This window comes from Schistocerca americana, chromosome 2 (genome assembly GCF_021461395.2).
Source record: "Schistocerca americana isolate TAMUIC-IGC-003095 chromosome 2, iqSchAmer2.1, whole genome shotgun sequence".
NCBI lineage: Eukaryota > Metazoa > Arthropoda > Insecta > Orthoptera > Acrididae > Schistocerca > Schistocerca americana.
Window position 1 is genome coordinate 944,995,531 of NC_060120.1, and position 17,705 is coordinate 945,013,235.

Here is a 17,705-nt window from a genome sequence, read left to right on the forward strand (position 1 = left end):
TCTAAATAAGAAATCTTGTGTTCTTTCACATGTTAAGTACTGCCCCAGATATTCAAATTTTTGGTAAATAAATATCACCGAAGTAACAAAACATATCAAGAAGACTAAAGAGACTGCCTGAAAGCATTATCTAACACATTCAGTTTGTTGTATGAATGCTATTTCGGGACCGATAGAGAATTTAGTGATCAGTAAAACTTTAACACATTTGGCATCATCAATAAAAGTTTTTATATTAACGTCAATTACTTTAATGGAATGACTTTTTCATTCTGCAGTGGAGTGTGAGTTGATACGGAACTGCAGATTAAAACTGCATCCAGGACTGAGACTTTAACTCTACCAATTGAGCTACCCAATCCTTACTCATGACCTGTCCTCATAGCTTTTGACATGTCCTCACAGCTTTCCTTCCACCAGTACCTCATCTCCTACCTTCCAAACTTCATTGCCACAGAAATGCGAAGGTCCTCAGCCAAATCTCAGTCTGGCACAGTTTTAATTAATCAAGAAGTTTCATTACATTATATATGTTTTCAGTTTTTATGCCAAGTAATTGCATATTTTACCCCATTTTACTAGATCTTTACTGATACACCCCTTAGTAAAATACTGAATGGTTAATTGGGGAAATAGTTAATAGTTTTTCCTTTGATAATATTTCAATGTCCCACTGATAGTAGAGACATGTAAGAGTTGGAGAACCTCCAAGTTCTGGCAAGGCTTGAGGAAAAAAAAATCATTCTTGGTTGAAGGCATTGTCTAATTTTCTATTGGTGCAAAAGAAGGAAGGAAATTAAGAGCTTAACATGGAATTGGGATTTTTGCATAAAGCATGGAGTGGATGAATATAATGTAACTGGATAGATAAAAAAATTATTCACCCAATGGCAGCAAGAGGACACACACACACACACACACACACAAAGGTACAAAAACCTGCAAGCTTTCAGAGACACAGGCTACTTATTCTGTCTGAAAGGTTGAAGGTCTCCCCATTTACTTAAACTCATCAGTCCTTTTCCTTCACTCCTCCTCCTTCCCCTTCAACCCTTCTACCCGGAGGAGGAGCCACAGGCTCTGAAGCAGTGCAAATTTTAATATGTTTATATGTGGGTTCTCCTGCCACCACTTAGTGAATAGAATTTTTATCTATCCAATAACATCATATTTTCAAAAACGGATTAGTTTTATGGACTGGATGAAGATAGAGAAATTATTGTCTGTGACCTTGTCTGTAGTGTCATACTAACATTCTGTCACAGTGTTTTACGAAAACCACTGAAGCTATATAAGAATATCACAGAAAGCCCTCTTTACACAATTCTTTATTGGATCCAAACTGAGAGTCCAGTGTTTCTACCAGTTTTTAAACAATAGCAAAGGACAACTGTGATACATATTTTGTGATGATGGTATTCTGATTGAGAGGTTAGGTTACAGTCTGAACAGTTTCATACATCAAGGAAAAAGAAAGTTAATATTCATACTTGGAATAATTAAAAGTCTATTAATCTACCAAAACTACACACTAGGAACAAAATTTTTCATATGGGAGATCACAAAGCATAGGACTTGAGGTGAGTATCAGAATGTGTGCACATGGATGTAGCAGAAAGGAACACGGTACCATTTTACTGAAATGACATACTGGACAGTACTGGCGCACTCATCTGAGGTCAATGACTGCATGACTGAAATACAACCTACATCCAGATTCCCAACTTAGATATTGTGCTTACAGTTAGAACTACCCCACAGTTTGGACACACACGTTTACCTGAAACTGTCCCACAATTATCAGCTTGCAATTTCTCTTTCTGGTTTCATCTTAGTATCAGCATTTGCAATATATATTCCCCATCTGCATATTTGAAACTGAGAACTAAGATCAGTTCAAGGACATTTTGGTCATAATGCTGGCACGAACAACTTCATTCTGGAAGTGTTTTTAATGTTTTGTTGAGCTCTAAAACACTGTCTGAAAACTACATCAACAATGCATAGCAAATCCATTTATAACACAAAACATCCACACACATTTTTGAGGAGGGGGGAGGGATGAAGGATCTATTCCTATGTTGTGTGGTACTGCTGTCACAGTTAACTATATATTCAGTACTATCTTATTCCTCATCACACATCTAATAAAAGTAATTAATGAAAATCTGAACAAGGACAGGGTAATCAGCAGATTTCTGAAAAGGTCTAATTTTATACAGCACAAATTCATTCCTGTAACCATGTTGATAGTAACATTATGAACAAAACAGCATTTCTGTGTGCTTAAGGGAACACCTGGTGCAAATGATCATTTCAGCCTGTAAGATATGCTGATGACATACAGGATCTTCAACTAAAATGGGTGGATTTAAAATTCATTAGTTAATTCTGAAGAATTTACTGCACATTCAAATCACACTGCACAATATTTAAAGAAATTTCACAGAATGTAAGAGAAATTTTAGTGCCATGTGGTGCTAAAAATCTTTTGTTTTTATTGATTGCCAAGTACTGCTCTTCATAAAACTTTGGTTGGAAGCCAAATCAACATGGAAGTAATGCATGGGATGCCACAGTTCATTTCAAACAAGCAGCACAAATGACAGACAGAAATGAACGGTCTCTTCTTCTTCCGGTGTTACTATCACACGAGAACTGGAAGTGCTTATACCTGTGACATCTTTTTTTCCTACATCCATCCTTTGTACCACATCCATCCAAAAGGCATGTGTGGTCATCACCTCAGTAGCTTGGCAGCTTTGTAAGTCTCATAGCAGGAACAATTTTTGAATGAAACAATATGTACCATTGGAAAAAAAAGAGGATGATTGAATGATCTCAACAATGTTTACGTAAGGGCAGAGGTTCAACACATAATGAACGAAAGGTACAAATTAAAACACTTCTTTAATAGTGTCATTTTGTTCATTGGACAGTGCACTGCTTTTAGAAATGAGAGATTTCCCTCTCTTATGCATCGGTAATATCATACATTTGCATCAATAGTGAAGAGAGGGACAATAAGATTGATACACCTTTGCCTCAATGCATAGCTGTAGTTATGCAGAACAAATCTTGTGTGTTCTAGTGTGCAAGGGATTATTCCATAACAAAGTTCTTGAAACCAAGAAAGTGTAAATGAATATAACTGATTAATGTGATAAACCAGCTGTTATGAAGGAGAAGAAACAAAAGACAGCACCTTGACACACTTTCCCAATACAGTATTATGTACTGCACATCATGTCATTCACCTACCCAGAATGGCTATTTAAACTGTCGTTTCCTGCAACTTAGAATTTTAATGATGTGTAAGGCAAATTATTCAGTAATACTAAGCTCAAAATATTGTTCTATTGATTTTTCAGAGCTCAAATCCAATTGTTATTTCATCACAATGTAGTGCAACCCATAAACAATTCGGAGCAGTAAGACCCGCTACAATTGCAGTGGGCTTAGTGTGGCAGCCTCCTGCTCACCTACATCAACCAAATCAATATAACTCCGAGTTCTCACAGCTCTACACAAGGCCTTTGTCTCACCTGTACCCATTTGTGCTTTGCAGCTGAAAGTTGCAACAATGCTGCTAGCTGACAAGGATCTCCTTACATTATCTCAACAATAGTCAATTTATTTGTTAGAATTTAAAAAATAAAGATGACAATAACTGATGAAAAAATTAAAGAGTACATTTAAAAAATAACTTTTACAATGCAACCAAATGAAACTAAGTATTTTGCAAATCTCTTGTAGTGAGTAGATTTCTTTGTTAATCTTGACAATTTCTCTTTCTGAAATGTCTCACCTGTTATGTAGTTAAACATCGTTATCTCCCATGATTACAATGATGGATTTACAGTAGTTGGTCCGATTACGTTCCCTTTGTTTCTGTCCTCTTCCCTAGAGCTTATTTTTCATTCCTCCCCATTCTGCATTCTACACAACAATGGTTTGGACTCCACAGCTACTGCGAAATTTCTGTACCCAAATCATTCTCCTCCATTCAATATCAGTACTGCTTTCTACTATCATTTATTTCCCTACCATTCTAGTCTACTGAAACTATTCTCCCATTCGTTTCATATTCAAGCCTCCTCTCGCACTTCACATACTTATACTGAATACTTTATTTTAATTACTTCCTTACGTGTCACCAAACTACATCGTCCTGTTCTCTGTTGCTTTCTGTGTTTCATTATTTTCTTTGGATAATCTACTGATTTCTGTAGGCTTATCTCATTGATGTAAAAAAGAAACCTTGTTCTGTCTTCTTATCTTACATCATCATCAAATCTGGTACAATATCGACCTTCATACTAGAAGTAAAAGTTGTTAAGTAGCACTTGTACGTCTGAACATATGGCTATTAACTTTAAATAGGCAACAGTGCAGCCCTTTCATGTCCACTTCAGATTAATTATTGTGTGCCTTTCAGCCTCCGAAAATATTCCTCAGTAAGCTTTTCTGTAGTCAGCAATTTTCCAGCTTTTTGAAAGTAACTGAAATCATCAAGCAACATCTAGCTAAAAAATTCCCTCTCCCTCTCTTTTACTTTATTAGCATCCTTAAAAAACGTAGTCATTTTAAAGACAGTTGTTTATCAATTTTCAAACATCATAGAAGTCTATTTCAAAAAAAATCAGCTGTAGTATGTCTATCATTACAATGTCAATGTTTCAGCCACTATGACAAGTAGTCCTCATCAAGGTCACCAACTATTACTTCAGGACAACTACAGGTCTACATACTCAATTTTTTCTCCCTGTCTCTTATCACATGAGAAATATGTTCTAAGAATTGCCTGAATACTAAATGATTGTAGTGGAGAAGTGAGACGAGATTAGGTCCCAACTGGCTGCATTTATATTTGATTCTATGGGATAATATTGTGAATTAGGAGGAAGCTGTTGCCACGATGTGACACCCATCCTGCAAATAATCAGCCAATAAAAATCAAGTTAACTACCTACCAATAATGAACCTCAGCTCCCTCCTCTCGAATCCACTCCTCTAGTGATGAGCTATACAGTAGCAAATGATGAGATAATAGGGGCAATTTCCATCCTGACACAGGCCACTTGGCATAGTGGTCGAACCATTGGTTCATACTAGAACACAACAGGAGACAAGAACAATTTTATTGTAATATTTAATGCAGTTACGTTTCATGATTGTACTGTCTTCCTTTTCATTCTCCCCCCCCCCCTTTTTTTTTTTTTTTGCTGCCTTATCTCAGGATACTTCATTTGAGTTTGACTCTCAATATCAAGAGTATGTTCTATGTGGTCTGTAGACACTTGTTTATTCCATTATATGTTCTTTCAACCACATCAACATATGCTTACTTCAGTAATTAGGTACTTTTAAACTTCCAGGCACTTAAGTTTTGCATAAGCCCATTAGCAACCTAACAGTATCAAACTGCACCAAATATGCCACTTGGCTTTCAGGTATTAACATTTTGTAGGTATTCATAACTGCAATCGACAGCAAACTCTTTTGAAACAACCACATTCCCACACATAAGCTTTGTATCATGCTGTCCCAGATATACTTTCCTCAATGGAGGAGAAAAGCCAGCATTTTCTTTTATATAGACCAAAATGAAAACACAGGCCATTTATGTCATCTATATCTTAGCTTTTATTTGTAATGTGACATAGGGAGCATGAAAGCATGTACATTTCTGTGGTGTGTAAACATTGAAGATGTAATGGTAGAGGCAGTAAATTCCCTTTTTCTTTGTCACTCTACGGAACCTATCTATATTTCATCCACTGATATTTTGCTGCTAACATCATGCTTCACCAGAGCCCCGTCAGCCGCCACTCTTCAGGGTTTCTGTAAGGGAATCACATTAACTGTGGCACCAATCATACATATGAGCTATTAGCCATATTTCATCCCTACAGATATCCCCTACTATGTGCCGTTGTCCGTCTCCCACGATCTTGGACGAGGGGTTGGCCTTCTGGGAGACAATGAGCAACTAATTACCTTCATACTTTAAACTAGTCAAATTATTCTGAAAAAAAAAAAAAAAGCAACCTATGTCCTTAAAGGATGGAGAAAACTGCTTAACAACAGTAAGAGTTTCAAAAGCAAATGAACAACTAAAAGAAAAACTGAATTATGAACATTTATGCTGGAGATCCCATTTCCTAACATTTAGTGCACTGCGGTAACAGCAAATGTTCTACTGAACCTGCTGTATGCTTTCACTGCTTCAAAAGCTTTAGCGTAAGAAGCTCCAATTGGGATGGCTTAACATGTCTTTTCTTTTATTTCATTGATGGATCTTCAGCCTTAAATGTGATGTTAACCACAATGTGCTTTAACATTGTTCAAATATGCAAAGATACCACTATTAGATGCAAAAGCACGCATTTGTATCTGGAGCTTAATGCCCAAATCATCTGAGACTTTGAAGTCAATGCATTGTAGAGACTGCGAGATCGAGGTGAGCCTGAAAGCAGTAAATGCAGAGTACAATGCCCAAAAAAAAAAAAAAAAAAAAAAAAAAAAAAAAAAAGTATCAAGGAAATATTATATGCCATTGAAATACAACATCTATATTATGGTAAGCAACACGAAGTAACATCGCACTTCATTTATCAGCTGAAGATGTAGATTTTACCTGCAACCAATGAAGTTTGGACACCAGTGCTGTATCTCAGCATGATCTGCACAAAATATATTATTACTGAGCAACAAAAATCTGCATTCAGATACAACATGCTTAATACTATACATATGAATCTCAATTTACTACCAGTTTGTGAAACATATTCTTCAGAAGTAATGTTTAGTGTCTGCTACTCTCCAGTCAAAGATACAGATCTGGTGATCAAACATCTCATTCAAAATTTCAAGCCTGCATTTGTGTGCAGCAGAAATACTGAAGTCAGTGTATGTTTTCCAGTATGTACTAAGAGGGATGTAAATTTACATTTACAGTTGAAAATATATATCTAAAGTCAAAATATGATATATAGTTCATACCACAAATTGTTTTAAAAGTATTATACATAAATAACAGACAGACATATGTTACATGTTGCAATTAAACCCACTGTTACCATACGTAATGAAGTGATCCAATATGTTTCAAATGTATTGTAGATAATATCTCACGATGTTTCAGGCATGCTACAAGGCTGCATGGAACACCTTTAAGACCACTTCACCTCCAAGAATAAAAATCAGAGCTTCACCTGGTTTCCCAGAAACATTAGCCATTGACCGTTTACTGCTTTTACAATGAAGAACATGTGGTATTAATTAGATGTTGTCGAAGTATAGGATAGTTGTAGGTGGATGCTCCACAATTCTTAAACTCCACTTTCCTCAAACTACAGGCCATGTTATAGCAATCATAACACTTTAGTAACTTCTTAAACAATTTTAGATTTCCTACTGCAGAAAAAAGATGGACACGTAAATAGTATTTCTGCTTCTGGAAGGCAACTAGCCTACATACACATAAAATAAATGTTTCAAAAAGCAACCAGAACCTCCACAAGAAAAGGAAGATAAAAACTTCAGAAATAACAAGGTTAGGTAATGGGATATACTACAATCTACCAAAGAGCAATCTTAGGAAGCAGAAAAGGACACATGAATGTCTCTACAAACCATTATTAATGTTCAGCACTCATGAGAAGGATAAATTGCTGCTCACTGTAAAGAAGACACAATGAGATGCTAACAGGCACAACGAAAAAACTGTTCCACACCGACCTTTTGACCAAAGCCTTATTCATAAAAGAAAACACACAAATAATCACATAAGCAAACACAGCTGTCACACACATTACAGTAAAATTGGCATTCTTCCTGCAGTGGCCAGAAATAGCAGTCACATGTGCATGAGGTGCACCAGTTTGTATGAATGTACGTTTTTCTTTCTGAGGAAGGCTTTGGCTGAAAGCTCAATGTGGAACAGTCTTTTCATTGTGCCTCTCTGCAACTACACTTGTCATCTTAATTGTGATTAGCAATCTATCCTTTCCACAAAATTGTTGATATTCCAAGCTGAACTCTCCACTGTTTCATTAGTAATGTACAACATAATAAGCTAACATTTTCTTATATTCTGATGCTCTACAACCCATTGCAAATCCTGTTCTACAATTTTAAATTCCATCTTTCTTGTAACAAAACTTTGCGTAGACATGATAGCCTGAGAGCTGTTTCATTTTATATCTGTGCAATTCATTGTCATAAGTAAATTTTTGTAAATTTGGGAGTTTCTTGGCATAGTACATGCACCAAAATACCTATTACAGACCTTTAGCAAAAATATCTTAAATGTGTTTCACTTCACTTCATACAGGTGGTTCTTCCGACTCATATCTTACTGAGACAGGTAAAACTACAAAACAGAGTAATTTCTACCAGTTTCATTGCAAATATCATACTTAATGCAGCAACTGTCAAACACACCTGAGCTAGTACAGCCACAAACTTTTCGGCCACAAAAAGGAAAATTATTCTTGTAAAAAATTCTATCAGTTCTTTTGAGAGATCAATTTTCTGTAATTCTTTGCATCTTGGAAAAACTGACCTCTTCGTTTCCATTCATATTTTGGGGAAACTTTTTTTTAAGAACACAGTATATGTTCTGAAGCAACTATGAATTTATGACACTTCTAAAGCAAACCCTAAGAAGTGCTTTTTTTTCTCTGGTTTGGAAAAAACACTTAGCTCTGAAAATCACTGAATTGCAATGTCTTACTAATCAAAATAAATAATTTACAATTCACGTATATAGCTAACTGGATTCTGTATCAATTACTGGGCTCTGAAGCCAAGAAAATGTTCTTCAATGTGTTTACAAATTCAGATGTTTTAAAATAATATTTACTCAATTTGCTACTTAAAACACAACTGCACAGAAAGAGCTACCACAATTCATTAATAAATATATTACCACTGCTAAGTACACAGAGCTCATACCATTTCCAGACAAAACCATGTTTTTAATATTCATATCTATGTTTGCATTATTGTTTACCTTGTTTTATTGGTCTGAGACAGAATTGCTGGAAAACTTCTTAAACCTGTTACTAATTAGCTGTGGTATCGTCCAGAGATCGCAGTGCCACAACAAGGTCGGCAACTAGAATTGTTAACACAGATGTTAGCAAGGTCTCGCTGCAATCTGCAATGAGGTATGGAGGCTAACCTGAAGACCACATCTCCCCTTCCACACAGCAGCACCCTAGCACTGGAGGTCAATATAGTGTCGAGCAAGTGTAAGCTCAGCCCAGTTCGAGACCTTAGCTACAGCAGTCAACATCACCCAGTAGGACCAATGAGTTGATAAAAGTTTCAGACAAACTTTTACAATTGTAAATGTCTAACATAGTGCCTCACAATGACAGTTGGTTAAACTGTGTATCATGTGATGCTTTCATAGTCAGTATCAGTTGTAAATTATCAAGCAATCCTGTAGCAGGCAATTGTGTCAATGTTAAGTAAATCTTTCATTCATTTATATACTAAAGTGAACTAATATTTCCATGTACTCTAGTTTGACGAGCCTTCTCCCACAGCAATAAAAAAACCCACGGTTATGGCTGGATTTAAGTCATTTCACATGGTCACAACATTAATCACTGAGAAAACAGATGGAATCGACTGTGTTCACATTAGTGGGCCGGGTCCTCTCAATAACAGTAATAGAAGGAGGAGGTTGTAAATGTTAACATCGCCAATGAAGTTCAACAGGGCTATGTATCACACTACAGTACCGATTCTGTGGGGAAGGTAAGAAGAATTAAATGAATAGGACAATTCTAAGGCAGGAAATGAAAACAATGCATGGGTGCAGGCAACAAGAAAATCGCTTTCAGCAATTCTAACTTAAAATGAACGAGACATTTACAAATAAAAAATTTCTAAGCAAATTGCAACAACAAACTACAAAGCACAGTAACAATTTCAATGTCTGTTTAAAACTTACGGCTCTGGGTGTATAATCTTTTCTTTCTGCTTAGCTCTGTGGGATTCAAGAGCTTTTTAACAACATTTACAATAAGATAAAAAATTTATAAACAAATATTTTCCTAGTGTTAGTTTTCCTGTCCGCTCTGCCTTTGTCCAACATTCTTTCTCCCATTTCTGTTTGATTGTGTAATGGCCTATGGTTGTGACTTACAAGTCACAACAATTACATTCCTCATGTTCATTGTGGGGCATCCACCATTCTTTCCCATTTCTTTTATATCTGGAGAAGTGTGTTATAAATTATTGTGATTTATTTTTTCCCTTCAAACACTATAGAAGTTCACATCCCACATACTTTATTTACTCATTTCACAAGCATCAATAACCCATCAACAAACCCGATCATTGTACTGTACAGCCTAATAATGATCTTTACACATTCAAAAAAATTAATTTGATTTCTAAGGTGACTGTTGGCAGCACAGTTTCAAGAGTTCAGCAAAATTTATGATCCTGTTTTTGCATACTCGCCAACACTACTAGGAATGTATCATCAATCAACAATTCATACAGATTGTCTATTGAATAAGAATTCTATAACTACATTCTGCTTTTAGTACATTGGAGCAACGCATCACAAATTATATATTTTTTTTCCTTTTCTTTTTCATAATGTCTTACTCAAAAGGGTATCTTAGGGTGATTCAACAGCCGCAGAATTTGTTAGCAGCACTCTGGTGAAAAATGTTATTGCTTTTCTACAACTTTCAGAGTTTTTTCATGACTGACTTAGTAACAATAATGACAACAGCCTGCCCATATCTCCTAGAATGTTTGCCTAAGGGTAGCAAATGTAACAACCAATGGTCACAAAATTCTTGAGCTGTAGTTTTAAATAGATCACACTCTGCTCTAAATACCTTTCAGTCAATCTACTGCAGATTAATGAAGTATTTATAAGCAACATCACATGTGAAGTAAGTAGTGATGGTATCTAGCACTACTTTCAGGTTCTAATTACTTTCTAAATGATTTTTGGATTGTGAACTTAGATGGCTACCATAAAACATAGTATGTACCAACTCAATGTCCTTAAGTGTAGTTCAATTTTTTGTATCTCATGCTTAAGATCTTATAAGGTATAAACCAGTTTTGTTTTGAACTTTTTAAAATTTTGATTTTGCATTGCAGAGTGAAGTGAGTGAAATGGTAATTCAAAAACTTTGGTTATAGAGTTGATGCTTGAATGTCATAGAAACTGGACAGCAAAATACCCCTTTTTTTCTTCCTATGAGTTTCATGGAAGTACTGCAGTTTGTACATAATTGTTGTTTTTGGAAGAACCAAAACCAATTTCTCAGTCTTGACTACTCCAGTTGCCACAAAACGTTTCCTTCTCCCATCATCATCTTTAAAGGCAGAAAAACAGAATCAGCCCGTCAAATTAAGTAATAAATAATGAAAACTTCATTCAGTATGTTTAATTACAGTTGTATCATGCTTAAAGCAGATTATACGGAATGAGCCATATTGCACAATAAAACCTTTTCTGCACTGTCTGTGACTGCTGACCTGGAATTAGGAAATGCAGTTATCTAAAAACAAAATGGCATGCAATTAAGAAGAAATTTGTAACCATTAGTCGAATCTGAAACTAGTAGAAAGTAATGTATAAAGGACAGGATTTTGTTTTAGATTTCATTAATCACGAATAGGCAAACACACTGTAAAATATTAAATTTGCTACTAGAACAATGAAAGATATCAAGCTGTCTTACGCTTGTACAGTAAACCCATGACAATAAAATAACCTGAGTAACTCACATGTCATACTATGAACACATCAGGAACTCAATGCTGTAAACATATGCTGTGCAGCACATCAGACAGGTCACCTCAGAAGACTTACAGCTCATACAAGATATCAACATAAACAGTGGTTTACACAGATAGTTTAGTTGTTAATGGGTAGGCCAGTTCAACTACTTCGACAGAATATTCGTAAGTGTTTCAAGGAATAAAATTAAAAAAACAAGTAATTATGCTTTCACACTCAGCGCAACATTTTCACAGGCAATTAAGAAACATGTAAATACCAGAGTGATGGTAATACACAGTTGGCAAACGTGGGCACCCCTAATATGTTCTGAGAAGAAAATTCCAAGGAAAAAAAGCAGCAGATGTAAACACTACATTTTTTGATAAGTAAAATATTCCACTTGTATTAATCTGATTATTTCTTGCTCATGCTGATTATACTTGCTACATCAAAGCAAACTCCAAAATGTTTGTTAGTAAATTAGTATTTTTCTCATAACTATTATAATTTTTTATGCCTGCCATCATTAACAGTCCACTTACATTTTTCATGGCAGTAATCTATTATTGTTTCTACTGATTTACTTTAAAATTGTGCTTGGAAAGTGCACAATAATACTTGTGTTTAAGATTCAGTGTGTAAGTAGAAAAAAAAAAAAAAATGGTACTCATTTTCACATAACCAACTGGCTGTGAAACCATTGGAGATGAATAACTAATTTCAGCGAGAAAAAGGGGATAAAACTGGCAATAGCCTAGTGAAGGTAGCCCACTCTGTGAGATGTATAAGATGGAACTTAGTCAAATTCAAAGCAAAGCTACCTCCAAACTACCTTTTTGACACTACAGTGTTCTACTACGTATTATTGCTGTGATTTTTGTTTGTAATTGCCTTCCTCCAACATTTGAAAACTCTCGATAGTTATGTTGGAATCTACAGTTTAACATGGAGTTTGAACAATGGTGAACCCAGGAAAGAGGTATTACCACAGGGGACGTCACTACATGCCAAAACGGTAATCTAGAACATGAATGCATGGCACTCCATAACACCTTATTAAAGAAAGTTAATTACTTAGTGGAAATGAGTTACACACAGACACCTCTCAGTAACATGTAACCTATTTGTATTTGCTTCTTATGATACATGTCACTGTTTTCAGCTTTAAGACAGCATGGCAAACTTTTGAAAGAACATTTTTAAGTCAAGGCAAAAAAATTCCACAGCTTTAAGAAAATATGAACTCAATAAACTGCATCACTTCATTATCTAGCAACTAAACTTCACCTGGTGTGTAATTTGCCTACTGTGTTTCAACTCCATTAATACAGATCTGTTCATGTGAATTCTTGTATTATTTCCACATTAATCATCTATGCTTTCCCCTTCTTAAGACGTGCCTAGTTTAGAAATGCAGATTAACATGACTCTTCAATGATGCTAGATTTGTGCATTGAAAGCGAAGAAAATTATATTATGTCTTTATGGCCAAATATATTTGTTGAGGATTCACTTACAAGAGGAACTGAAGCCTGTCCCATATACAAACCTGGGGAAAAAAAAAAAAAGACACGAGAGCTAAGCTATCTAGTACGAACTTCAGCAAAAGCAACACTATCTCTAATTCTACATCACCATTATTGTACAGTAACCAATTCCAATCACTTCCCCCACCCTATTTTCATCTTTCAAGCAACACAATAGAATGGATCCACTGACCAACAACTTCTTTAGAAACATTTACAAAAATTTCCTCCATTTACAGGTTAGGATTAGGAGCTTTGGCAGTGGGTCAGACCTACTCAGAATGCCCTGTAAGTTACTTACCAGTTCCAAACATGAATTCACATATCTATATAAAGATAGGGCCACAATAGTTCCTTAGACTTATTAAAACTAATACTTCAATCAAAATCAAAGCAGTGAAGTGTCCGGCCAGGGGAAACCAGTCTGAGAGCTCTGCTCACCTGGTTACTGCATACTCCCGCAATCCACAGTGGAGATTCATGGCATTAAAGGTGCCTATACAGCCTCGTAGCCGCCTATCCTTTCCAATCTTCCATGTCACGAACAGGGGACTGAAACAAGACAGAAAAATTTAATTTGTATACATTGCAGCATTTAAGTGACACTTTGTGAGAACAACAAACAAAAGCAGTATTTATCAATGCACAATATATCTGGCTGAACATCCTTAATAAACATTGTTTCCAGAGTGTTTGAAACAATTAATCAAAATCACTAGACACAACTTAACAACTTCAATCTTAATTTACAATAACTTTACAGAACAAATGAGGGTAAATGTAGGTCTAGAGTGTGTTTGTGAACAATAACAGTAAAATCTCCCTCATCCTGATGACCTACTACATTTTCCTATGAAACAGTAAGGTCAAAACTACTAAGAACAGTGAAACATGAACACAAAGTAACAACTGACTGGTGATAAGGAAAATGACTAGCTAGACAAAATAGGTTTGAACCATCAAGGCATGAGTATTTGTTCTGTTTCGGAATATAGTCAAAACAACCACCAGCAGCTACCAAAGAAAAATTATAGGTCAATGATCAAACTCTCGAACTGATGCTCCCTGCTAGAAAGTAAACACTAATTACAATATCTTTCTACTACAATTATTTCAAAACAGCAGCATTATTAAGTTAAGTCTCAACTACAGGCCTAGTCAGTTGCTGACTAGAAATGACACTCTCTCCAAATGAGCAATCAGTACATTAACAAACAGTATCATCACCAAACTTTTTACAGAATGAGGATTATCCAACATAACCCCAATATCGTATCTTGTTGATGTCTACTTGACTCCACATAAAAAATAACAGCTTCTACTATTTTATGCAAGGAAAAGCTACTTGTCAACAACATTTAGTAATTTCTTGCAATTTTTTTTTCCTAAATTCTTGTTCCTTCAAACACGGGCAACATGAGGGCATGGTTTTTTTAGATTACCATCACAAAGCAGGCCTTTGGTAAGCAGCAATAAAGGAACACAGCTGAAACATATGGCTACTTGCCACTATCTTTACCTACTGCCAATTACAAGGAACCATTATGCCAAAATCAATAATATATTTTTCTATTTTACTTCTGATCTTTTACAGCAAATAGGGTTACACTGTAAGGCAAATATATATTTGTTTTCCTACCGTTGTATTAATTTCAACAAATAGAAAAGGATTGCATCAATATCATTTGAATACAATACAATCAGTACATTTTGGAGACTCCTAGGGTCTTTGCTTCACTATTTTGTTCAAATGCTAATCAGCAAAATAAGCTGCTGCACATTCTGAAGCGTATTTTATTTCTGAGTTGGTTCTGCTAATCAAATAAAATTTACGCTGAAGAACTGCACAAATATGCACCCAAAACCCAATCAACTACGTTATTTAGTGAAAAAACTTACTAGTAATGCAACTCGTCATAGAAACTAGGAATACCTGCACTTGCACTTAGGATCCAGCTTGACGGTAAATTTGCCTGCATTAAAACATAGAACTGCGAGGAACAAAATTACCAAAAAATTCTATACAATCATAGAAGTACAGTAATAAAATACTCACTATGGATCGTTGCAGAAGTTAGGGGTTTTCGGAGGCTCAAGGCTATGTAAATGACAATATAAAACATCGAAACAAAAAAAGCACATTTCTGGATGCGCCACCATTCCATTTCGCACTCCATTTGGTATTAACGATGTCCCGTTACATGTTATACTGGTAGAATTGTTCAGCTTCTGTTTCTTGGTTCCACAACATCCAGCAGCCATCTTTATCCTCAGAAATAACAATGGAAAGGGTTCAGTGGTATGTGGGCGAATATTTCAGCAGATGGCAGCAGCGGCCGAGGAAAGCGACCAGGCGCAGTCAGCTGATCCCATAGTGAAAACAAAGGTACGTTACGTGGCTGGTTTCATGACATTCGTGAGCAAGGGAGAAAAAAAGCAGTTCGTTGAAACTGTTCACGTCAGTGAGGTAGCTGTTGCGTTAGTGAGTGAATATTAGGGAATATATGCCTTTGTATTTCTGATCAAATCAGCTGACTGAATTCTTCGCCATTGCAACTCCGGCAATGAACTTTCAATGCAAGTAAACTAATTACATAAGAATCATCCGGGCATTTTACTCGAAGAAACTCACATAATTCTTTTTTAGGTCCCTCCCATATTTCGGGAACGAATCGTTTTATTTCTTTCCTCGCCATCCAGCGAATATAGGAAAGGAGTGAATAAAGTGATTATCCTCTACGAGTCCCTCCTTAGCAGTTCATTTATTAGAGGTGACCAGCGGTCAGATATCATACGGTAGTGACGGTATACGCTGAAATACGATTTGAATAGCTAAAGGATTATGGTAGAGTTTGTGTCATGGTAGGAATTTAGGAACTTATTTTGGAGTTTCTGTTATTACAATTATTTATGGAAAAACTTAACATGATGAAGCGTATGAATAAAGACGAAAAGCTTTGGATAGCATGTCGTGCTACCTGGTTAGTTTCGGGTAACAACTATTCTTGAAACATGTGATATAAGTTTCATAGCGAGCAACATTGAAGAGCAGGTGCTCAGGCTGTGATAGCTGTTTTTAGATCAATTCGTTTCCCTTTAAATTCAAAGATTGTTTAAAGGGTCTTGAGGTCTGCTTCCCATCTCATGTAGTGAACGCTGTTCAGTAAAAAGCTCCATCGTGGCCTGTTATCATCTTAAGATAATGAGACAGAGGGACACACCAGTGCACAAATACTTTTTATCTCCCTAAAGGACTGTAAGGAGTTCAAGAACTAAAGAGAAATGAAGATGGCATTTTTAAGCTCAGTACTTTGCTAGGCATGGCCCACTTGTATCTTCTGGCAAAACCGTCACTAATGACCGCGTCGTCGACTGGATCTTCAACTATAACCTTCCTATCAAATCCTGCTTCATCTGACTGGAAAACTAGTTCATCCAGCGAATTTTGTGCGGACAGTTCAGTGGAGAGTACGATGCTGGTAGGGCGTCAATCAAACCGGTCGAAAGACTGACCGAGCGAGATTTCACAGTCATTAGCACATTTGAGAACGAGGATCCAAATTCGCGTCCGGCCATCCAGATTTAGATTATCCATGATTTCCCTTAATCACTCCAGGCAACTTCCGGGATGGTTCCTTTGCAAGTGAACGACTGCTTTTTCTTCCCATCCTCGAAACATTGCGAGTTTGTGTTCCGTCTCTACTGACGTACTTGTCGACAGAATGTCGAACCCTAATCCTCTTTCCTTCCTTTTCGAGAAACTGGATACTATACGCTGGAAATTCTTAGAATGGTTTTTATACTGATATTTTGTGTACAATTTACATAAACACCTTCCAAAATTGTACCACCAATAATAATATAATATGTGATTAAGTAAATAAGTATCTGGAACCAATGCTTATAATTTTTTATAACAAGAGTACACAGTTCGAATTGATATCATGTTTCAACATAGTCAGCCCGCTTTTTAATACACTTGGTTCACCGCTGCACATGTTTTCTGATCCTCTGCAAACAATGGCTTTGGCTTCGCAGCAAGCCACTTACGCACCGCTTCCATAACCTGTTGATCAGAGCTGTTCTCTGGTTCGAAGTGGTGAATCCATGTTTCATCTCCAGTAATGATTCGCTTCAGAAACATTTCACCTTTGTTAGTAGGTGCCGACAGATTTCTTCATGGATACGCTTGTGCTCTTCATCGTATTGTTTTGGAAACCATCGCTCATAGACTTGTAAAAGCTGAGCCTGTTATGCATGATTTAATATGCAGAACCATGACTAACCTGAATCTGTTTGCCATATCATCAACAGTCACTCGCCTGTAATTAGAATCAAGGTACAGACTTGTTCAGTATTGGCGTCAGCTGTGGTTGTAACCGGGCGCACTGCTTCTTCCTCATCCT

At 36.2% G+C, this 17,705-nt stretch overlaps 1 protein-coding gene across 1 annotated transcript in view; it reads right to left on the reverse strand.

Annotated features, from left to right (window-relative positions):
• The window catches only part of LOC124596083 (AMME syndrome candidate gene 1 protein homolog), a 46,651-nt gene extending 31,054 nt beyond the window's left edge, over window positions 1-15,597 (reverse strand). The window contains exons 1-2 of the mRNA XM_047135072.1: window positions 15,356-15,597; window positions 13,741-13,851 (exon numbers count right to left, since the gene is read on the reverse strand). Of these exons, the coding sequence (XP_046991028.1) occupies window positions 13,741-13,851; window positions 15,356-15,561 (317 nt within the window). The 5' untranslated portion in view covers window positions 15,562-15,597. The remainder of the gene's footprint in view (window positions 1-13,740; window positions 13,852-15,355) is intronic.
• Window positions 15,598-17,705: the final 2,108 nt, after the last annotated feature.